This window comes from Melopsittacus undulatus, chromosome 8, assembly GCF_012275295.1.
Source record: "Melopsittacus undulatus isolate bMelUnd1 chromosome 8, bMelUnd1.mat.Z, whole genome shotgun sequence".
NCBI classification, from domain to species: domain Eukaryota; kingdom Metazoa; phylum Chordata; class Aves; order Psittaciformes; family Psittaculidae; genus Melopsittacus; species Melopsittacus undulatus.
The window spans coordinates 43,234,333-43,257,859 of NC_047534.1; the positions used below are offsets into that span (position 1 = coordinate 43,234,333).

The 23,527-nt window shown below is 39.6% G+C and overlaps 1 protein-coding gene across 1 annotated transcript in view; it reads left to right on the forward strand.

The window, feature by feature from the left end:
- Positions 1 to 243: 243 nt before the first annotated feature.
- Positions 244 to 23,527, forward strand: part of ABCB11 (ATP binding cassette subfamily B member 11) — a 38,879-nt gene continuing 15,595 nt past the window's right edge. The window contains exons 1-15 of the mRNA XM_031052128.2: positions 244 to 380; positions 2,338 to 2,425; positions 3,338 to 3,471; positions 5,409 to 5,580; positions 8,043 to 8,167; positions 8,909 to 9,083; positions 12,220 to 12,333; positions 14,395 to 14,505; positions 15,434 to 15,559; positions 16,403 to 16,606; positions 18,573 to 18,743; positions 19,113 to 19,314; positions 19,991 to 20,069; positions 20,966 to 21,101; positions 22,634 to 22,792. Of these exons, the coding sequence (XP_030907988.2) occupies positions 244 to 380; positions 2,338 to 2,425; positions 3,338 to 3,471; positions 5,409 to 5,580; positions 8,043 to 8,167; positions 8,909 to 9,083; positions 12,220 to 12,333; positions 14,395 to 14,505; positions 15,434 to 15,559; positions 16,403 to 16,606; positions 18,573 to 18,743; positions 19,113 to 19,314; positions 19,991 to 20,069; positions 20,966 to 21,101; positions 22,634 to 22,792 (2,133 nt within the window). The remainder of the gene's footprint in view (positions 381 to 2,337; positions 2,426 to 3,337; positions 3,472 to 5,408; positions 5,581 to 8,042; positions 8,168 to 8,908; positions 9,084 to 12,219; positions 12,334 to 14,394; positions 14,506 to 15,433; positions 15,560 to 16,402; positions 16,607 to 18,572; positions 18,744 to 19,112; positions 19,315 to 19,990; positions 20,070 to 20,965; positions 21,102 to 22,633; positions 22,793 to 23,527) is intronic.

Consider the following 23,527-nt stretch of genomic DNA (forward strand, 5'->3'; position numbering starts at 1 on the left):
TGTCTTCTTTCTGTATTGAAGATAATTCTGAAATTTAAAGACAATGATTTTGTATGTGATCCACCTGATTAATGATTTATACAACCATCATGAAGACTGCCTCTCAGCAGAGACTGTATTTTTTTCCTGTCTCTTTAGTTTCGATTTTCCTCACCTACGGAAATCTTAATGATGGCTGTTGGTAGTTTCTGTGCTATTGTTCATGGAGCAGCCCAGCCAGCTGTGTTGCTTGTGTTTGGTGCAATGGCAGACACGTTTATTGAATATGACATTGAAATGCAAGAGCTTAAAGACCCAGGCAAGACATGTGTAAATAACACCATAGTGTGGATTAATGGTACTATTCATCAGAATGAAAAGAACACCACAATAAGATGTGGGTAAGTGGCAGATGTATTTATTTCCCTTCCTTTGTTATTATAGCTTGTCAGAGACTGTATTGCTAGTGAAGGTCCAGTTTAGCCTCTAAACCTCACATTTTCTATCCGTAAGGCAGAAAATGTGCATAATTTGTTACAGAACTGGAGATACTACCTGTAGGGAGAGAAGGCCAGATTGGGTCTTGGTCTTTCAGCTATAGATGTCAGCAAGGATATTCTGTGACGAGTGTTCTTGTAACAGTTGTATCTGCTACACATCTGAGTTAATTAACCTGTTTTCTCTGATGACATTGTAAGTAATAATGGCTTCTGGTCATTCTGGTTAGGGTGTAAGTACCTATAGGTACCTGCTGATTTCCAAACAAGTTAGCTAAACTTTAGCCATTGAAGAGAAATGAGCACTTCTAGGATGCAATTAATCTTAGTTTATGGGAGATGTCTAAGGAAGGTCAGATGAAATGCCCTATAAGAGTGCCTGTTTCTTTCCATTAACAGTAATAAATGGAGTCTAGATGATTCATTCAGATACAGATATCTGTCAAAGCCAAATTTAAACCCATAACCTTTCCTAATGCTCATTTTTTCAATGCATCATTCCAAGCATTTTCTAATCCCTGAGTGACATTTAATTAGATAATTAATTAGAATTAACAGTTATTTGTCTAAAGGTCTCTGAAATTCTAAGCACATGGGAAGTAGTTCACATTCGTGGATGTAGGTGACTTGGGCGAAATGATTTTGCTCCAGGCTATCCAAGCCAGCCCTCTAAGGTGGGATCGGCACATAGAACGTAGGATTTGCTACAGACCTCTGTTCCTCTGAAGCAGCAGCTATGCACGAGGCAGTATACATTCAAAGAATCTATTAGAATGGTTTGGGTTGGAAGGGACATAAAGGATCACCTAGTTTCAGCCCTCTTGCCAGAGGCAGGGACCAGGTTGTTCAGAGACCTGTCCAGGCTGGCCTTGAGGTTGGATGGCAGCCACAATTTCTCTGGGCAGCCTGTTCCAGTGCCTCACCATTCTCACAGTGAAGAATTTCTTCCTTATATCTAAGCTAAATCTACCCTCTTTCAGTTTAAAGCCATTTCCCCTTGTCCTATCCCTACATGCCCTGTTGGTTGCCACCAACCACCTCCTTATTTTCTGCGTGCATAGTTTCCAGGAAGATCTGCTCCATGACGTTAATTAAGGTATTGACAATTATAATATGTGTCAGGCACATGAGTTGTTCCTATGATTGTTTTTTGTAAGGGATCGGGTCAGGTCCATAGCGTTCCCTTTTGTCTTAAAATATCAGTGTACCAAATTCAGGGTAAACAGAATAAAATTTGCTGTCTTACAGGTTGTTCTAAAAAATTGTCTAAAAGCATAGTGAATAAAAACCTGAAATGCCTGTTTCAAAGTAATCTAAATTCAATAGCAGCAACTCAATGCCCTGATATTAGGAGTGAGTACTCCTACTTGAGCTAAAAGAAGCAATCATTTCAGATTAGCAAGCTTATGGTGCAAGGTAATACTCAAATTGACTTTAGTGGCTCTCATTTCTCCCCATAAAACACTGTTTAAACTGAGTGTTGTTAGTTGGTATAATGGCACAAAGCAAGCACATTCAATATGTAATGAAAATTTGTTGGGAAGCTTTTACCTAAAGCACCCTCTCACCTGTGCTGTTTTGGAGCATGCAGCCTGGTGGGGTTCCTCAGAGACTGCAAGCTGCTCCAGGATGGTGGGGTTTCCTGGTACCTGCCAGTGCCCTACCCCTGTGCAACAGGCAGAGCAACAAAACACCCACTGCTAGCAACAGTCTCAGTAGTGGGAAACAGTGTCTCAGCAAAACAAGCTGATTTACCAGCTGATGTGACTCTTAGAAAGAAACTCCAGATTAGCAACCCATGAAAAATTTAGAACAGTATTGCTAACTCTTTTTTTATTTTTTATTTCTTTTCTTTCCCCAGGCTGCTGGATATTGAACAAGAAATGACGAAGTTTGCAGGTTACTATGCAGGAATTGGTTGTGCCATACTTGTGTTAGCATACCTTCAAGTCAGTATATTGTTCCACATTTTGATTTGAAAGTTTAAATCACTAAATAATTATTTTCCTTTTAACTGCTTAGCTGCCAAATTGAGCAGAGCAAAAGCTTTTAGTTCATATTCTATGGGCTGAAATCGGTTAACTTTGGCAGTCTGAGACTTCCTTGTATTTGTGCATACATACCTTTGTGCAAGGATACGTTTTACCAAGTAAGATGAATGCATGCTGCTTCTTTCACACCGCAAGAAATATGTGCTCAAGTGTGGTTACTATGGGATCCACATACCCTCCCAGTGTAGCTGAAAGGCATGCAGTTTCTCAGTAGGTATCTCAACTGTGTTGAGCCTTGTGTTTCTATTATAGAGATATTACAGAGTAAAATACTAGTGTAAAACTGGTGTTGAAGAATCGCACCCTCATATTCTGTAGTAATGGTTCAGTCCTTACGACTGAGATGAGCTGCAAGCTTGCATGACTCCTGCGTAATCAGCTAAAGAGTCCACTGCTTTTGAAGTTTTTATAATCTCTAATATCACTTGCCATTCTCCCTCCTGAAAACTATCCCAGAGTTTTGCTGAAGCAGAATGGCTGCCATCTCTCTATTACTTATAGCTGTATATGGAAACATTTTTGTCTGTATGGCATTCATGTAACAACATAGTTTAACTTGCATCTCCTCTCAGCCAATCAGAACTGAGACATATACTTGATCCAGAGGCTTTATAAAATTCTTGGATTCTTTAAAGACCAGAGGCATAAAACAGCTACCATGTCTGTGTAGCTAGAATGTGTTTTACCTGATAGAAGTTTTATGAATAGCCATATTGCTCTTTCCAGTTTTAGCAAAATTGCTTTTTGTGCATTTGTTGGGAACACAAAGATATTTTACAGAATTTATCAGCCACATTATGCTCTTCCCAGATCTGCTTGTGGGTGATGGCTGCAGCTCGTCAGATACGGAAAATCAGGAAAGCTTATTTCAGGAAAGTAATGCGAATGGATATAGGCTGGTTTGACTGTACATCTGTGGGAGAGCTGAACACCCGAATTTCTGAGTAAGTAATCTAGAAAAAGCATATGCTACAGAGAACATTTTGCACTTCCTTCCAAACACAACAGAGTGCCAATAACTAGGCTTTTGACAAACACCTCCTAATATAAAATACAGCAATGTTTCTGCGAGCAGGAACCAGGCTGATTATATCCCACATCTTTGAACCAAGTACCATAACTGTTAAGCCACAATAATTTTCCTTTTGTGCCTTGACTGTCAGTAAATGTGGTGGGGTTTTGTTAGATTTTGAACTGGTTTATTTTTGCCAGCTTGTCCTATCCTTCCCTCCTCCTGCTATGCCCAGTCCTTTCAGAGTGATCTATAATTTGGCTGCCAGTACAGTCCCCTGAGCCTGGAGACATGGAGATGTGGATTTGAACCCTCTCTCACTTCCCAGAAAGGAAAAAAAAATTACATTATGGGTACTCTTTGGTTCTGTTGGCTTTATATATGGCTTGGCTTTGTGAGCAAAGATTTGGGAAGGGCTTTACCCACGCTTACTACAAGCATGATGACCAAGGGCATGTGAGATATTTAAAGAGCCTTTCTTAATCTTCTGCTACAGAAGGCACAAAAACCTGCCTTTAGAAATGGACTCAAGGTAAATGGAGAGACCTTTTTATCCTGGGTAAACATTTAGTCCTGAGAAAAGTGGAATTTAAGATTTTCTCCTTTTTTTAGTGGTTCCTGTCAATGAGCTGAAGTTAGCAGCGAGGTGAATATGCTGACTCTAGATGGCTCCCTGTTCTCAATTGTCCTGCATAATAGTTAGTCACATTTGCAGATTTTTCTGTAATTGAAGGGGAATTTATATGCCTTTACTCACTGCCCATTTGTATCTATGACTTTCTTTTTATGAAGAATAAACACTAATTGTAAGTCACTGTAAAGAATTTCTCTGGCATAAAATAGGAACTGAGCAGGTATTTAATAAATAACACTTAGTTCCCTGGTGTTTTGAACAGCATTGTTCTGTGCCTAGAAAAAAGCTTCCTGGCTGAAAAAAATCCTCACCATTTACCAGAAGAAATATAAACATGTTTTTCAGCTGAACACTCTTACATTTTTTCAATAGAGGACTCTAATTTTACTTTATATATCAATGAACTCACAATTTTACACTTTAAACCTCAACACCATTTGCTCCTATTTATTTCAGGAGTTCCCAGTTCTTCTAATCTCAAAGGTGAGGTAGTAGGCAGGAGTGCGGAAGTATAATGGCTTCTGCTTTAAAACATTTTTACTGTGTTGGCAATGCATAAGAGAGAACAAATGAACTCTGCGGCCGCCTAGAGGGCAAATGACGCTGACTGCTGCTCTACTGTCCCCCTTAGGATAGAGTTGTCATGTTTTCCTATTGCCTCCAGTGATAAAGTATCCCTCCTCAGTTTTCCCACTCTTACTCTCATTTAAAGTACAAACTACCTGATAGAGTACAGAGAGGAACCAGGAGGTGGTGGAAAGTGGAACTAGAAGGGAGTTACAGAACTTCTTCCTTTCCCGTCCTGTTAGGAGGGGCAGTACAGTACATTCTTGGTGCCCCATGATGGGAGGAATGCCCTATCAGCTGTACTGTTTTTCCACTGTCAGGTAGCTGCATCCAGTTGGGATGTGTATGCCCTTTCCTTTGAATCAACTGGAGCACAGTATTAAGAACCAGCTAGTGAATGAGTCTGCTGGCAGGACAACTTTACCTGCTAAAATTCAGTATCTTCTCTGTTGTATTCTGTGCATAAAATCCTTCTGCCTTTGCAAAAGCATCAGGTTTTCTCTCTGTAGCTCAGGGTCATCGTAAGAGATGGTGGTGGAAAGAATAGAGATGACAAAAGATCCTCTTCAAAGGAAAGCAACTAATTCAAATGTGTCCAAGACCTGCAACACAAGCAAAAGATATACTCACCAATCTTGTGGGTTTTTTTTTCTTTTGTTTTTTTTTAGTGATGTTAACAAAATCAATGAGGCTATTGCTGACCAAGTAGCAATCTTTATCCAGCGCTTAACCACCTTTGTGTGTGGATTCCTACTGGGGTTTGTCAGTGGCTGGAAACTAACCTTGGTTATCATCGCAGTCAGCCCTCTGCTTGGGGTTGGAGCAGCTCTCTATGGCTTGGTAAGTGGATTGTGAAAAGCTCGTGTTGAGGTATGATGAGGAGGGAAGGTCATGCCATAGAGCTAGGAGGACTGGTGGAAGAGAAGGCTATGACACCTTTTTAAGGTCAAGAGGGGCAGATTACCGTCACAGCAGCACCCAGGGGGTATGGGAGGGTGGAGTCAGCACCTTACCACTGTCTGCCAAAACCCCCTCCCACTTTCCTTATTCTGATTCCTATAATAATATATTCTGCTTCTAAGATGGGAGTGTAAACATACCTTCTTTTGCATCCTGTGGATGGATATTACAATTGCCAAGATCAGAACCTGGCCTACACCTTCTTTTACTACACACCTGTTTTAGAAGTTTACTAGACATTTGGCTTGATTTCTCTGTGTAGTTAGTGGCTTTTAGAGATGATCAAGTTTCAGAGCTATAAAATAGTTGAAAACAACTGCTCAGACTTACCTCAACCTGTCCCTGCTCCAGGCAGCTGCTGCATCCTTTCCCTGTTGTTCTTGCTCTGCTCTGCCATCCATTCCCTATAAACTTCCTGTCACTGTGCAGAGGAAAGACAGTAAAGAGAGAAACAGCAGGGTCCTCTATTCTCTCACCTACTCTTCCACATCCATAAGGGCTGGGCAGTTCCTGCTTCTCCTCTGCACTCTCTCACACTCTGTTCTTTTGTTGAGTTCAGCCCTTCGGCTATGTCACTTCTATGTCAGGAACATTTTGCTATCAAACCTGTAATGTAACTGACTAATTTCTTATCTTCCTGCTTTCCTTTAGCACCTTGTGCTGGCTGCTAGTTGATGACATGAATAATGACTCAGCGTGAAGTGGGAGAGCAGAATCCTGGCAGGAAATTAAATAAACCCCCAAATGTCTCTTTCCTTCATCTGCAATTTCTTTCTGGACACATTTTCCCCCTTTTCATTATTTCTCTGTCCCCATCTCTTTCCTTTCACATACCAGCTGTTGTTTCCTGCTTATGAGCCTTTCCAGCCCAAGTCTTTGCTTTTTACCATAAAGAAGATAGACCCAAGACCAATCTAGCCTGATTTTCTGTCTCCAAAAGTGGCTAATAGATGCCTGGGATAACGTATTTGAAGAGAGAAAGCAAATGACACTTTACATTTTCTAGTGATATGTCATTCCCAGGCCAATGTAGTATCTTTGTGTAGAACTGTACATGACTACATGTTCTTCCACTAATTTGAGCTTTTTTTTTGAGTTTAAGTAAGCTTTTGCCATCCAGTGTGCTCTCTGTAGGGACCTGTTTGTTGTCAGCCCAAGAAACAAAGCATGGTGGTGGACAACACCTGTTTCCACCTTCCCCCACCACTACCATTACCTCTTATGCCTGAAGCTGGGCTCTGTCACAGTGGCTGAAGGGCTGCTCATGCTACTTAAGCTCCCCTTCCTCCCACCATGCACAAATCCACAGTCTGCAGTCTTCTCAAGCCAAATTAGGAGCAGAGAGGAAGGGAAGAAAGGAAAACATTTGTTGACAGGTGCTCTTTCTAGCTACCTGGAGCAGAGTTGTTGGCCAAGAGGATAACTGTTCTGCAGGATGTATGCTACAGAGGTTGTTCTGCTGACAGACAGGGTACACCACAAAGTGACCACACACTAGCTGTATAATATTCAGAGTTTATTAAATAAGCATGCTAAAACCAATGAGTACACTAAAAGCAAGCACACTAATGTGAATTAAGTAAATCTTTATATATAGTGAATAAGTACAATAAGGCAAATCAGAGATAGGTATATTAGTAAAGTGCCAAAGTTAGCAATACATTAGTTTGTTACTGTATAAAGAGAATAGAGATTAATTAAGAAGAAATACATCACCAATTACCGCTGAATCATAATTCAGGCCCACACTTCCAGCTGGGAAACCCTGCTGCAGCCGATGCCAGGAGTCTCAGGTAATTTGGAACATTTATATGCAGTGTGTCCACCCATAGGTGAGGCTACTCTCATAGCCACATGAAGGTCCTACTTTTATATATTTTTTACACTTATATACACTTTTATACCCTTATTGAAACAACTGGCTTTATGCCAGATCTCTAATTGGTTATTCATGGGGCTGTGCTGTTTCTCGTCTCACTGTTGTCAACTCCAAGAGCGTTAGCCAGGCACCGCAGTGCGGCCAAATATGAAGTTCATAGAACACCTGCACACCTATGTTTTCTTGCATCTTTCTGATAGTCATGATAAACACAAACATATATACTCTGCTGAATACACTGTGCAAACAACATCCTTTTTTATGGCTCTCAGTCATGAGAGGGAATCAGCTCCCACCTAGGTTCTCATCCATTACAGAGGTATACACCCTAATAAAAGCCTGCTTGGAGTGGAGGAGGTGACCTCAAGCAGAGCAGACAGCATAGTGTTACAGTCAGTACTGCTTCTTGTTCTTGTTTGTACCTACAGTTCAGGTGTAACCAGTATTTCTTATGCTTTTGTAGGCTGTGGCAAAACTAACAGGTCGAGAATTAAAGGCTTATGCAAAAGCTGGAGCTGTGGCTGATGAAGTGCTCTCATCCATCAGAACAGTGGCTGCTTTTGGTGGGGAGAAGAGAGAAGTTGAAAGGTTTGTTTGGATAAATTGTAAAGTCTCTGATTTCTTTTTCCTGTAGCAACCTAACACTGTAATGCTTGAGTCATTGCAATTAATCTCTAAGTTGTACAACAGTGACTATCTGTTAATTTACAGCTTTGTATTCATGTTACAGAAATTTAAGTTTCAAGAAACACTGTGTGCAGAGCCAGTTTCATAGTTCAGTCAATCAGTGAAATACAACATCAGCAATGCTATCTTCAAGTTGTTCCCTCTTGTAGGAATGTACTGTAATTTTTTCCCCTAATTGTTGTGTGATACATCACTTTTGCAGCACATCTGAAAACTGGGTATTTTCAAGCTAAGTAAGAGAATTAGTTCCAGCAAGACATAATGATTTGATGATGTTAAACTGCAAATTTCTTTTAAATTCATTTGAAACATAACATGACTGTAGGACATGCTCTGAAGCATTGGCCATGTTCTTGAATCCTGTGTTACTTTGCTAAAACCTCGAACCCCGTGGAGAGTTATCTGCAGTGAGAGTGGCCTTTCATGTGCCTATTGCACTAGATCATACAAGGATTTCATGATCTGGGAGCATTTCTGGTTTCACCAGTGGTCTCTCACTTCAGAGTAAGAGGTACAAGCCTTATGTACACGCTCTGTTAACTGTAGTGCAGCCAGTCATTGGAGAGGACTCACTTTGTTGGTCTTTGCTGATTTTGAATTTTCAGTCAAATTAATTTGATCCTCTTTCATTTTTTTCTTCAGATATGATAAGAATCTTGTGTTTGCTCAGCACTGGGGAATTCGAAAAGGAATAATAATGGGATTATTCACTGGTTACATGTGGCTTATAATTTTTCTGAGTTACTCATTAGCCTTTTGGTATGGCTCTAAACTTGTCCTTGAAGAAGAAGAGTATTCACCTGGCACTCTTCTGCAGGTACCCATTTTAGCTTGATGCAGTTTTTCTGGACTGTTTCTTAAAACATGCATTCTGGAACACATTTTTGTAGTGTTCTAGTATCTAGTGGCTTAATGTTAATGCTCTGTGTGGTTTTTATTCAGTATATGTATGAAAGTATACGAAACAATTAGGTGAAATAAAACCTGAACCTAATGAAAGTTTATTTTAAAGATTTGAAATGCTGCCTACTGCAGTGATCATAATGCTTTTGTTTAGTAGCCTGCCACAAAATTAGCAAAACCCTTAAACTAGCTTTACCGTTCTGTGGGTAAGGATGTGGCTTCTGGGATATTGGCTTCTCTGAAGAACTTAACCTTTATGATGAAAAACCCCATTGCAGTGAAGAGAAGCCTAATCAAAGAAAGTTTTATCACATCTAACATCTATCTTATGAACAGCTTCTGTTCCTTTGAACCACCATTTTCTGTTGCTAATTGCCCACCCAGCTCTATAGATGACAAAGAACATGTAAACATACATGCCGATTAAAACACACAGGGCTGTGGCTCCTGCAGTGTATACAAAAAAAATATACTAACCTCTACAGCATTAATGCATCCACTTGTGCACAGTTGATGTTTTAGACACTGATGACATAAATGCAATAAAACCAGCATCTGCTGATACTTTGGTAATTTGCTTTAAGCCAGGACTGCCCAAATGGCAAGCTCCAGTCCAGACACAGAGTAAATTTTTCCCGAACCTTGATAAGTCCTGGGTGTTCTGATGAGACATCTCTTTCTGCTCCTTCTCTGCCTGTTGCACACCATGAGAGCTCCCAGGCACCAGCAGCGTGCAGTGCAAAGCTTCCTGCTAAATGGAGCTTGGTACATTACACTGAGAACATTGTAAAATTGAGTCATTCTGTTCAAGGAGGACGTTCCTCACTGGAAATCATTTGCAACTGCTCTTTACATCAGTAGTTGATAAAAATGAATGCAGTGAAAAACAAAGTGAGCAATTTTCTTGCCTTACCCATGATAACTATAGTTCAGTGCCTCCAAATCACAAGTGGCAAATAGTGGGGAGCTATCCTGTAGCTGAAAATTTTGAGCTGCCAATGGAGAGACTCTCCCTTATGCTTTTACTCCTCTTTCAGTTTCCAGTCATCTTTCTGGCGTTTCATGTTTTCTGCCATACACTCCTAGTCCAGCAAGGAGGAGGAAGGGAGGATTTTTAGATAAAAAACATTTAAGTACACTTGTTTTCTGAAAAACTGTCATGTTTCTCATTACATGATCAGCCATACTGAACTGAGATACACTAAGCATTGCTCTTTCCTTCTATCGGATGTACAGAACCTGCTCTCTAATGCCCCTCTACTCTGCTCTTGTGAGACCTCACCTGGAGTATTGTGTGCAGTTCTGGTGCCCTCAACATGAAAAGGACATGGAACAGTTAGAACAAGTTCAGAGGAGGGCCACGAGGATGATCAGGGGACTGGAGCACCTCCCATATGAAGATAGGCTGAGAAAGTTGGGACTGTTCAGCCTGGAGAAGAGAAGGCTGCATGGAGACGTCATAGCGGCCTTCCAGTATCTGAAGGGGGCCTACAGGGATGCTGGTGAGGGACTATTCATTAGGGACTGTAGTGACAGGACAAGGGGTAATGGGTTGAAAATTAAGCAGCAGAGGTTTAGATTGGATATAAGGAAGAAATTCTTTACTGTTAGGGTGTTGAGGTGCTGGAATGGGTTGCCCAGGGAGGTTGTGAATGCTCCATCCCTGGCAGTATTCAAGACCAGGTTGGATGAAGCCTTGAGTGATATGGTTTAGTGTGAGGTGTCCCTGCCCATGGCAGGGGGGTTGGAACTAGATGATCTTAAGGTCCTTTCCAACCTTAACTATTCTATGATTCTATGATTGACATGCAAATAACCTACTTGCTTGTGGAACTCTTTCATACAAGAAAATTAATTTCTAGAAAAGCTGAGTGTGAACTTGCAGCATGGTCTATACATCACAGTGTAGATGTTTGCAGTACACAGTATGTATACAATAGCTTCTTCCACTTTAGCCATGGGATTATTCTCAGTAAACATCACCATGGTGCAAAGGAGACCTGAGTCCTGTGTACTTTTCATTCTTTCTCAACAATAGCATTTCCTTACACACTTTGCCCATTTATCCTGAGTACTATTTGTGTTGTATTCAAAAGGCTAGCTGAGCCCAAATATATATATATGTATATATATATATATATATATATATATAATATATGTAAAAGTAGTGTTTATTCTCTTTTATGGCAGCGGCCACCTGTGCCTTCACCTTTCTTTCTATATAACCTGACAGCATCCTTGTACTTTTCATGGGTGACAGTGCCTTCTTCCGCAGGTGGTAAATTCTCTTTTTTTTTCCCTGAGTTTAAACAGTATCTCCCTGTTCACCCAGGCTGGTCTCTTCCCTGCTAGTTTGATTTTTGGCACATAGGGACAGCCTCCTCCTGTGCCTTAAGGATTTAATTGTTAAAGAATGTCCAGACTTCCTAGACCCCTTTGTCCTTCAGTAATGTTTCCAAGGAATTCTGCCAACCAGCATCTCAAACAGGCCAAAGGAAGTCTAAGGTGAAGATTTTGCTGACCTTCTTCCTGACTTTCTCAAGGCCTGAAAATTCAGTCATTTTGTGATTGCTTTGCCCAGAACAGCCTCCAACAAAGGCTGTTGGTTTAGGCTTTTTTTTTTTTTTTAATTGTTGTAGCTTCCCATCGCTTATTGGTAAAAGACATGTCCAAAATAATCTGCTTGCCACTGACAATCAGTTCCAGCCCTTGCTTCAAGCCACAGACACCCAATCGAATTGAGGTGGCTTAAAAATACATCAGTGGCACTTCAGTAAATATTTGAGTGCATGCATTTTTAGGACAGAGCAAGTATGAGATAAGTTGATTTACTTCAGCCTGGAAGCAAAGTTGTAAAAGAGTGAAAATCCCTTCTAAGATGCATGTATTTGCTTTCTTGTGGGCTAATTTTGCTCATATAGTGAATCAGTGCAGCTGAGTTGATGCACAAGAAGCCATTAAGCCATTTAGTTTGATTTGCCTCTCTAAGATCTAAACTGTAATAAAAATGTGATGTCATGTTTTGTTCATTTATTTTTCCACTTCTTCAGGTTTTCTTTGGTGTTTTAGTAGGAGCTTTAAATCTTGGTCAGGCATCTCCCTGTCTGGAAGCCTTTGCCACTGGCCGTGGGGCTGCAGTAAACATTTTTGAAACAATAGATAAAGTAAGTAATGCATTTCTAAAATGTGTCTCTTTGTAGTAGAAAAAATAATTAAATAAGCCTCAAGCAGTAGAAGTTTTATGTACTGTGTAAATGAGGAAAAATGAGTGCAATTAAAGAAAAATTGACTGTGCAATAGAAAGGTCTAGCAGCATGCACATGGGCTCAGAGAGGGTGTTGAACAGATTTCTTAAGTAAGTGGCCTGCTTCTGAATAATGAAGTTTTACCTCAGCTACTACTGTTCCTTATTCCCATCTCTCCTTATATACAATTACTGATCAGTGCTGGCCCATGGGATGTGTACAGGCAGGCAATGATAGTCACTTTGCAGCCAAACTTGCAGCAACCATCTAACACCCAATCTCTAGATGGCATCAAAAGATGTAACCCTACTGGCATTAGCGGCAAAGGTGGTCTCTGTCACCTCTCCAAGAGTTACCCACAGTTAAAATGGGACTAGAGAAGCACAGGCACTGGTCATGAAGAAGCCATAAATGTTAATTACAATTTTATCCAGACAGATATTTGAAATAAGGTTGTATGAGAAAGTCTGAGAACCACTGGCATTGATTGATGATTCCTTTCTGTACCTGTATAAATTTAGTGGTGGGCAAAATACCACTGATTTCTTAGCCGTATGTAGTATCTCTGGTCATTGACAAGCTTTATTGTGCTAAAAGCTCTGTAAACACATTAAAACGCTGCTTGTCTTTTCCAGAGCACATAAGGATATATAAAGAAGGCTAGAGGGGCTGTGGTAACACTATTGAGCTTTTTAGTAACCCATCAGCATTCTGTAAGAACGCTAACACATGCCTTACAAATGTACTTCATGAGTTAAAGCTCTAAGATGAAGAGATTAATAAAGACAGTGGGTTTTTGGGAAAAAATTAAAAAGCACAAAGAGTTGCAAAAGTTAGAATTAATCACAAAATTCAAGATAAGGCTGAGTCAGGTAATGTTAAAGTAAAAAAGGCAAACTAAAGTGAGTTTTTATCTGTCTAGAGAAAGGGTGACAAAAATAGATTCATCTGCTTGCTGTATTTGTAGATTTGTGATTAGACAGTAAAAGCACAGCTATGCCCTGATACAGGGGTTTTTTTTCTGGCACTACTCTCAGTACTACCATGTACTGAGGTTCTCATTTGCAGAATCAGTGAAACTTCTCTTCATAGCTTAGTATATGAATTTAAGTAAGATATATTCCTAAAGAGGAACCAGTCTTCTAGCTGTTCTTAGCATGTTAGAACATATACATTTCTTGTATTAAAATTCCCTTCAATCTGTTAGGTTACATAAAAAGTCATGCATGTTTCAGTTATTAAATATTGGTGTTGCTGTAGTTTTAGCTAATTCTCTGTATTTTATGTTTCAAAAATCTATCCTCAGAAAATCTGATTTCTTTGGGAATCCTCAAATTTCTCTTGGTTCTCTGCTCATGTCTAACAGTCTACCATGATCAAGGCCTAGCCAAAAGTATATGAGAGCCAAAGCACTAATGGGAAAACATCAAATCAGGATTCCAGCTCTTATGATTGCATGTGCAAGGATGGATGCTTCAAATGTAAAGTGGTGAATCATGCAGATTTTCCACAGTGAACTGGTTGTTCAGTGCCATAGGAGAATGTGTGTATGAGCGAAGTAGTGCCATTTTATTCCCGAGGAGCCAGTTAAATTAGCTTAGTCAAAATGCCTCACTCAGCTGTTTTGTTCCAGCAAAAAGTAGCTGAGCGGATGACTAGTAATTGCAATAAGCTTAAAATGATAGAGGGCTGTCCTGGTTTCAGCTGTATCAGCCATTTCTCTCTTTATTAGTAGCTGATGACAAGGGCTCATTCTTCTTCCCACATTACCCACCAGTGAAAACTCCCCCATCACTTTGGCCTTTAATTTCATGTCCATTGCCTGTTAGCCCTCGGGCAGATCCTGCTGGTGGCTCAGTGCAGTCAGTTGCTGTTAAAATAGAAGTGCCACGGCTTTGTATGTTATAAGGAGTATTTTTTTTACTGCAGCAGTACTGGCTGTTTAACAACAAATAAATAACACAACAAATTCTATCCTAGAAACCTGCCATTGACTGCATGTCAGAAGATGGCTACAAGCTGGATAAAGTGCGGGGTGAAATTGAATTTCATAATGTAACATTCCATTATCCCTCCAGACCAGACGTAAAGGTAATTATTCATCATCCCTCCTGTGCACATAATTACTGTAAAAAAAATATCCCATTCAGCAGTCCAGATTTTCAGCAGAATTTGTTTCCCAGAAGCCCAGCCCCTGTGTTTAAAAGTAGACTAAATAATCCTTCCGTTAAAGGGTTCTTCTATTTACCATTGTGCTTATTTTACCATTCTGACATATTCATTGCCATATATATTCCTTGTTGCTGAACATAAACTCATAGTAATTTCATTCAAATTGACCTGCATACGGCTTCTCTGACAATCAATTATGCACATGTATCAATATTTGCTAGAGTAGGACACAATGTAATAAGATGAATGGTGCAAGGAGGCTTTATAACTTCCATTCCTGGGGGTGCACCATGTGATCCATTAAAGTGCTAGGAAAAGATACAGGAGCATTGGCTGTATACCCCATTATTTCCCTACTGCTGTGTTTGAATTAGCAAATTCTCCTTGGAAAAGCATATTACTGGGCAAGCAAATGAGTGCTGTTGCTTCTAAAGACAGAAGTATATGAAGTATCAGAATTTTCTACATAATTTCACTGTTACGTTCTAAATATTTATCCTTTAACAGGCACTTATAATACATGTTCAGTGTTGTTTAAAGGGGATTTTTTGCCAAGTTCTGCACTGATATTAACTTGACTAGTTCTCAATGATGAAGAACAGGATCAAACAAAGATCAAAATCTGCCAGGCAGGCACACAAAACAGGGCTTTGCATTTATAAGCTCGTCAAACAATGTAAAAATATTTGGCTTTCTTTTTCCTCTTTCTTCACAATATTTTTCTGAGTTTTATAAAAATGCTTTGAATCTCCATTTTAAGAGACAGAATATACCCACTTTATTATATGACAGAGGGGGAATTGGAATGGATTGAGTCTGTTTCTCTTTCCTTTTTTTTTTTTCCCAGATTTTGGATAACCTTAATATGGTTATTAAAGCAGGGGAGACAACAGCTTTTGTTGGAGCTAGTGGAGCTGGAAAAAGTACAACAATACAGCTAATCCAGCGTTTCTATGACCCCACTGATGGCATGGTGAGTGTACCAGACTATAATGTGTTTCTGTAGTCTTAGGAACTTGAATGAATTACATGGTTTATTCTACAAGGGTGGAAGGAAGACTCCTAAGTTTATTTCCTTTTCTTTCCTTTTTTCCTTTTTTTCTTTTTTCTTTTTTTTCTTTTTAATGAATGAAATTCCTCTTGTGCATTTCAGGGGAATGATAAACAGTCTTCTAAAAATAATTACATGAAAGAAAAGAACTGTTATGAATAAACAAAAATTCAGTGAGTTTTTCATCTGAGTGAAAACTATACAGATGATCATTCTGGAGTAACAAATAATTTTTGATTCTGGAAAACACAAACCCAGTATTGAATATTTAATCATTATCCCATAATATTGCTTTAGTATAAGCGATTAACATTTAGCAATGGCATGGCTAAGAATATGGATTACATCTATAAACACTTTCATTCCATTTATGTTTTACTAGTTGACACAAATCACATACATGGTGGCCTATATTTGAATGTATAAAAGACAAAGGACCAATTTATTGTAAAGATATAATCATAATTTTGATGTTACTCTCCACCTGGTTTTATTTCTGAGGCCAAGCAAAAAGAGATATTGGGTAATGAAATCAAAGAGCACAACTCCTAGGCCAAAGAACTAGCCTATATTACTGCCAGTGCACTGCATTCTTGTATGTATGAAAGCTGTTTTTTATACTGGTCATGGAAACACTATAGAAGGGCCCCACAGGCCCTTCATTTCCTTGTGTCTATTTTTGTCTCTGATTTGGAGGGGATAATGTCCCTGACATTTTTTCTTTTTTTTCTTTTTTTTTGTCCCTGTTTTATTTGGCTTCTGTAGATTACCCTGGATGGCCATGACATTCGTTCCCTTAATATCCAGTGGCTACGCTCACAGATTGGTATTGTTGAGCAAGAGCCAGTGCTGTTTGCCACCACAATTGCAGAGAACATTCGATATGGTCAGGATGATGCTAGCATGGAAGACATAATCAAAGCAGCCAAACAGGCCAATGCTTACAATTTCATCATGGACTTGCCACAGGTATGCTGTGTTTTGTAATTGTATTTGGCAGAACTTGATGAAAAAATATAAAATTCTTTTATTCCTTCTGTGCAGCCATTTGTTCTTAGTACAGAAGATCAATATAGACAGTAGGCAGCAAACCTTCCTTTGATTAATTAGGTCTTACTTAAATGTACATCACCAAATTAAAAAAAAAAATATATATATATATAAAAATTGCTTCCTCAGGGAATCATATGCACAACATTCAATATCATGGTGATAATCATAGCATGATTTTAAAATACGTATTTTTCATTCTATGGAGATCTGTTTCTGCTCAGGCCAAAAGCAATTTAGAGCCCAGACTCTCACACTCTAGCCAGCATATGGTTTTGAGCAGTCTGTACTGATCCTCACAACCTCATTTCCTTTTACAAGTTCTGTAAGTTAGCTAAAGGTTCCCTGTCCTCCAGTTCCTTCCACATTTGATAGTACTGGGCTGTTTACTTTTCTAGAACGTTATTTTGCCAAGTATCTTCACAAAGGGATGTGTTACAACAGTGAACCAAATTGACAGGATTCAAGTACCATTAACTAATGTCTGTAGGTACTTTTTAATCTCCATATATACATTTCCAGACTTCCAGGAAACTAATCATAGAAAGACTGTGTAAAGACCTCTGTTTATTTCCTGGAAATGGAGGAATAAACAAGTATTGACTATAGGTGAATATAATTATTCTGGCTCTCAAGATGCTAGGCTTTTGTGTTTGCTTAATCCTCTATCCGAACCCAGTGCCACCACAGTATGATGTCATGAGTCAAAGACAGTAATAATGACTCAGATCATCAGGAAACAAGTTGTCATGGTATAACCCCAGTCAACAACTAAGTTCCATGCAGTTGCTCACTCACCCTGGTAGGATATGGGAGAATAGTAAAGATGAGAAAACTGGGGGTCGAGGGTTGGAGAGGACCTTAAGATCATCCAGTTCCAACCCCCTGCCATGGGCAGGGCCACCTCACACTAAACCATGTCACCTAAAGCTCTGTCCAACCTGGCCTTGACCACCACCAGGGATGGAGCATTCACAGAAGTTTCCTTGGGCAACCCATTCCGGTGTCTCACCACCCTCACAGTAAAGAACTTCTTCCTTATATCTAACCTAAACTTCCCCTTTTTAAGGTTTGACTCATTACCCCTTGTCCTATCACTACAGTCCCTAATGAATAGTCCCTCCCCAGCATCCCTATAGGCCCCCTTCAAATACTGTAAGGCTGCTATGAGGTCTCCACTCAGCCTTCTCTTCTCCAGGTAAAGTAAAAGCCACATGTGCCAGCAAAGCAAAACAGGTGATTCATTCACTGCTTCCCATGTTCAGGCAGGTGTTCAGCTAATTTCAGGAAAGCAGGGTTCCATCATGCTTAATGGTTACTTGGGAAGACAAACGCCATCACTTTGAATTTGCCCTCTTTCCTTCTTCCTCTCACAGCTTTATATGCTGAGCATGATGCCATATGGTATGGGATATGCCTTGGGTCAGTTGAGGTCAGCTGTCCCAGCTCTGTCCTCTTCCAGTTTCTTGTGCACCCCTAGCCTGTCTGCTGGGGGGTGGGTTGAGGGGCAGGGAAGGCCTGGACTCTGTGGAAGCACTGCTCAGCAGTGACGAAAACGTCCCTGTATTATCAGCACTGTTTTCAGCACAAATCCAAAACATAGACCCATAGTAGCTACTATGAAGAAAATTAACTGTATTCCAGCTGAAAAAAGGCACCTACTTTTGTTTTGGAGTTGCAACTCTAATTCAAACAAAATTATGTTTTTCATTATGAAGGAAGTTATTTTGTCAGCTTTCCTTTGAATCTGGTGCACTCACAATGTTTTTGTCTTTTAAAGATTGTATGTTTTGAAGTCTTCCCCCAGAACAAATCAGAGAGACATTTTACTCGTATCTTCACTAGGAGCCTAACAGACCTTTTTGTTTTTTTTCCTTTCACACAGCAATTTGACACTCATGTTGGAGAGGGGGGAAGCCAGATGAGTGGAGGTCAAAAACAGAGGATAGCTATTGCTCGAGCTCTTGTGAGAAACCCCAAAATCCTGTTGCTGGATATGGCTACATCAGCACTTGATAATGAAAGTGAAGCTACTGTCCAAGAAGCACTTCATAAGGTTTGCTGTAGCATAGCATAAATCAGACTTAAAAGGATAGAAATTATTTTAAATGAACTCTGCAGAAGCTGCTGCTGAATTGCAGCAAAGCAGTGAGAAGCTTTTCTTAATAACTGGTTCGTTTGTACATATAGAACCTTAGTATTAGTGAAAAAGTAATTTATTCTTTTATTTGGGTATTAACAGACATCTATAGCTCCCTTTGCTCAGAAACAGGGGCTCATCTATGGGCTATGAATGGAGTTCAAGTCAAAGTCAGCTGAAACCACTAGAGAGACTCCTGTTGGTTTGACCAAACTTTAGATTACACAGTGTGGGTTCCAAGCACTTGCGTTTGCTGTCCTGACTGGGACTGTTGCTCCCTATCAGGCTCGCCTTGGCCGCACAGCCATCTCCATAGCTCACCGCCTGTCAGCCATCAAAGCTGCTGATGTCATTGTTGGCTTTGAGCATGGAAGGGCTGTGGAGAGAGGAACTCATGAAGAGCTCTTGAAGAGGAAAGGGGTTTATTTCATGTTGGTAACCTTGCAAAGCGGTGGAGACACAGCAGTTAACAGAGAAGCAACAGAAAGTGAGTATTTTGTTTTCTGTTATAAAATAATGTAAAAAACACAGAATGCAGATTATTTATTTATATTTCTGCCTTTCTGGCTGAATTTTAGCATTCATTAGAGTAATACATTGATAGCCCTCACCAAAGTATTCTTACTGTGTACACACTGAATGATCTTCCTAATATAGATCTGCCCTGAAACATCAATCTTGACTTGCAATACCCATCATTTTATAGCTCCATTTAGTGCTGACATTCCAGCCCTGCTGCATTTGGAATGCAAGCAAATTACAGAGTATTCTGAAACCACCCTATTTGATTTACTAGAGGCTTCTGGAAATGGAGATCTAATACAATGATCTGTTGTATTTTTGTGAAGCACCATACCTTGGATATTATTATCTTAAAAGAAGAGAGCAATTACTATACTAAAATAGGGAAACAGCCTTTAGCAGTCACAATCCTAGTGAGGTGGTCTGCAGGTTAATATTCAGTCAACTTTATCATGTCAAACAGAAATATAAAATATCTGGTACATGTAGGTTGAGTAGCAAGGTTGTATTACATTCCTTGACTTCTACAAAGTATTCCAGTTATGACTTGGAGTAACTGCACTTTCTGGCAGAGCACAGTGGACTTAGGTTGTATTCAATTTTAGCACAAACTTAAGAATTCCATCTACTATATTTTACAGCAGCAGAAAATAATGTGGTTGAGCCAAATCTTGAGAAAGTGCAGTCATTCAGCAGAGGAAGCTATCGGGCCAGTTTGCGGTGAGTCTTAAAAATGACTGTAAATCTCAATGTTTCCAGTTCTATACTTCATCCCACTATTCCAAAATCTCAATGAATCAATTCTCTGTTATACTGTGTAAAAGAGACTGGAAAGGCTACAAGCATTTTACTAAGACAGAAGTTCACTTGGAAAGAAATTGAAGGGCCATGGATAAATAGTAAGACTCTAAATTTTACTCTCCTTTCTATCCATAATACCTTCCCTCCAGTTCTGGTCTCCTGTGTTAATGTTCCATTTTTAATATTACTACCATAAAGCCCCATATATTTGTATTGCTTAATGCGCCTTCAGTGCAGTCACTTGAAAAATTACTTGCTATGCAATTACTTGAGAAATCAATGCAATGTACAAGGATGATTTTATCATAGCTTCTACTTGATGAAAGTTAACACATTTTACAAGCCAGACTGTTGTGTAGCTAGACACTTAATATTTCTTTCAGGCAAGCCTATGACAGGCATATGCAAATGAGTTCTTGTCTTCTACATTACACGGTTATTTTTGTCAGGGGTGGATTTTGCTGGACTGAATTAGTTCATAGTGATAATGTTGAATTGACTTTGTATCTTAAGGGCTTGTGCAGATATAGTAGAATAGACCGTGATTTTACTTAGCAAATACACAGGGCAGGGTATATAAAAGATGACATCTAAATGGTGGTGGTGCAACGTGACTTTCAAAAGAATTTGCCCCTATTGTGGGACATTTTCTTCCCAAGAAGTTGAGAAAATGTAGAAAAAGCAAAAGTCCACGGGATTCCTATGATTTGCTTCAATGAATTCTGATCTAGTTGTTATGAAAACTGCACCTGCTTTGCAAGCAAATATTGTGTTACTGTGTCATGAATAGGAGCTCATTTCTGTTCTCTTTACAGAGCTTCACTTCGGCAGCGCTCCAGATCTCAGCTATCTAATGTGGTCCCTGACCCTCCATTATCCATTGCAAGAGATCATGCAGAGTCTATGTATCTTACACCTTCTTATGGAGAAGATGATGGACAAGCAAAAAAGGTCAGGTCTATAGCCTGTTATTAAGTTTTCAACTCAACAGTACTTGGTAATGATAACCTGTAGGTTTGTGCCTCTGTTATAGTTGTTGTTGGCAGATACATCTTCCTGGATTGATCTTTTTCTCAAACAAAACCACAGCTTCTATTCTTATCCTCTGTAAAACCTAGGCTGCATTTTGGTGGCAGTTATACTTCCTGGCCCATTTCTACCAGAACATGACCTGTTGGTAAACTAATATATGTTGTAAATTAAGTTGAAGAGACATATTCATAAAGGCTGAATTAACTGGAAAAGAGCATAATGCTCACTCTGTGAAATGTAATAGCCACTCAGTGATACAAATAACACGGCTTCTTGTTCAATAAAGAGTAAATTCACTTTCATCTCAAAATCATCTGAAGACTTGTAAAGAAACACCCTCGCTGCAACCTAATTCAGAGTCCTTTCACTGATACTGTCCTTGTGCAATCAACTGGCATAGAAAACAAAGACAGCATGCCTTAAAATCATACAGAATATGTAGGAATATACACAGCGGGTTTCCAAAGTTCTTGTGAAGCTCTCTGCACCAGTTTGCATGGTTATGATGTTCAGTGCAGAAAGCAGCACTTAGAAGTCACTGGTCTTGCTATATTGTTAAGCCTATTCTGTGGATACATACAGGGCTTTAGTGCTTTCCCTCTGGGAGTAGCTCAAAAGAAAGAGAAAATACAAGATGCTTCCACCCAATCATCCTTGCACCTTTCCAGCAGATAGGTCTTCAGAGTGCCTGTTTTGTCTGGGCATTTCCAGCCATATGAACTGAGGGAGATGAGCAGGGCTCAGCACACCGAGTATTAGAAAAATTCCACGCAAATCAAGCTGCAGGGCTAGGGTAAGTTATAATTTGGTGATGAATATTCTGCTCTTACTGGGCCTAATTACAGGAATTCAGCATATAGTCTGAGGATGTTACACAGAAGGGAGGCGTAATTAGCATGTATAAAGCCTGAATCCAGCTATTGCTCTGAGATTTTCCTTGTTTTAGTTCTATAGCATACCTACTAATTTGATGTAGAGTCTGATCAGTATGTTCACCCACAATACTTTAAAATAGTATTTCTTAAGATTCCAGTAGTGACACAAAAAGCTGCTTGTGAGGAAGAAGTTAAAGTTTTGGCACTGGATATTGAATCACAGCTCATTTGAAGGCAGCCAAAAGGGAACAGCCTGAGTTTCAGTGGCAGAAAGTCTTAAACTGGTCATAATCAACCTCTTAAGTTAGAATCAGTAGAGCTGCCCAAGGTATGAATCTGTTTTTCTCCAGGGACAGTAAAAGTGGCTCTCTTTATGTGACTCTCTTGTGACTCCCCAGCCCTACAAATAGATTCAAGCAGCAGCCAAGACCCATCATTGTCCCTTCCAGTACAAATCTGTAGCAGCTGTTAGGGCACTAGATGGCCATTTAACAGACTAGGCTATTATCTCACTGTCAAAGGGAGAACATCACTGAGGGAACTCATTTGCTTCATAGATATAACTTGGTTTTTTAGGAATCTGTTGTGGAGGAAGATGTCAAGCCTGTATCACTTACCAGAATTTTGAAATACAATGCCTCTGAATGGCCATACATGGTACTTGGATCTATAGCAGCAGCTGTGAATGGAGCAGTCAGTCCACTCTATGCTTTGTTATTCAGTCAGATTCTTGGGGTAAGTTATGCTAACACTTTAAAGTGTATTTTAGCTCCAAAATAGAGGGGAGTGTGTATGATGCAGAACCTTACATGTTTGGGGCAAATCTTTGTATCTCATCAAATAAATGGGGTTAGACTTCTTGTCTATAAACAGTTATTCAGTAGAGATATTTATAGTGTCATCATGTTATCTTTTGAGCTCTTTGAAGGGGTAGGCTCATTAGCATAGGTGAGACAAGATGTACCCCACATGCAGTTATAATGGAGAGAGAGACATGCAGAGGTCCTGACCTGCAGAATATTATTCTAAAGACTTGGTGAAACATTTGAGAAAGTCTTGGGTCAGATAAAAAAAATACTTCATTATTTTGTTCATATATTTCAGGCAGCTCAATGATGCCCACCCCCTAGAGAATGACCAGGGAGAGGTAGATAATTGTGATGGTGTTCATAGCTGCCAGCAAAAAGTAGTCATGTATCAACAACTTTGGAAGACAAGAAGGAAGCAGGAGTATGCCTTAAACCTGGGCATTCACTGAAGAATTTATTACCACCAAAATCCACAGCCTTGCTTGAAAAATTTCAAGAGTGCAACTATGATTTTTTTTTCCTTCAAAACCAGGATGCTTCCGCTTTCATAAAAGAGCTTTTTGGGGAAACATTTGCAAAGTTAGTGGGAAAACTGGAAGGCTGCCTGGAGAAATTCAGTGCTGCTCTAACTAATGCCTAGGAAAGTGTCCTAAATTTCAAG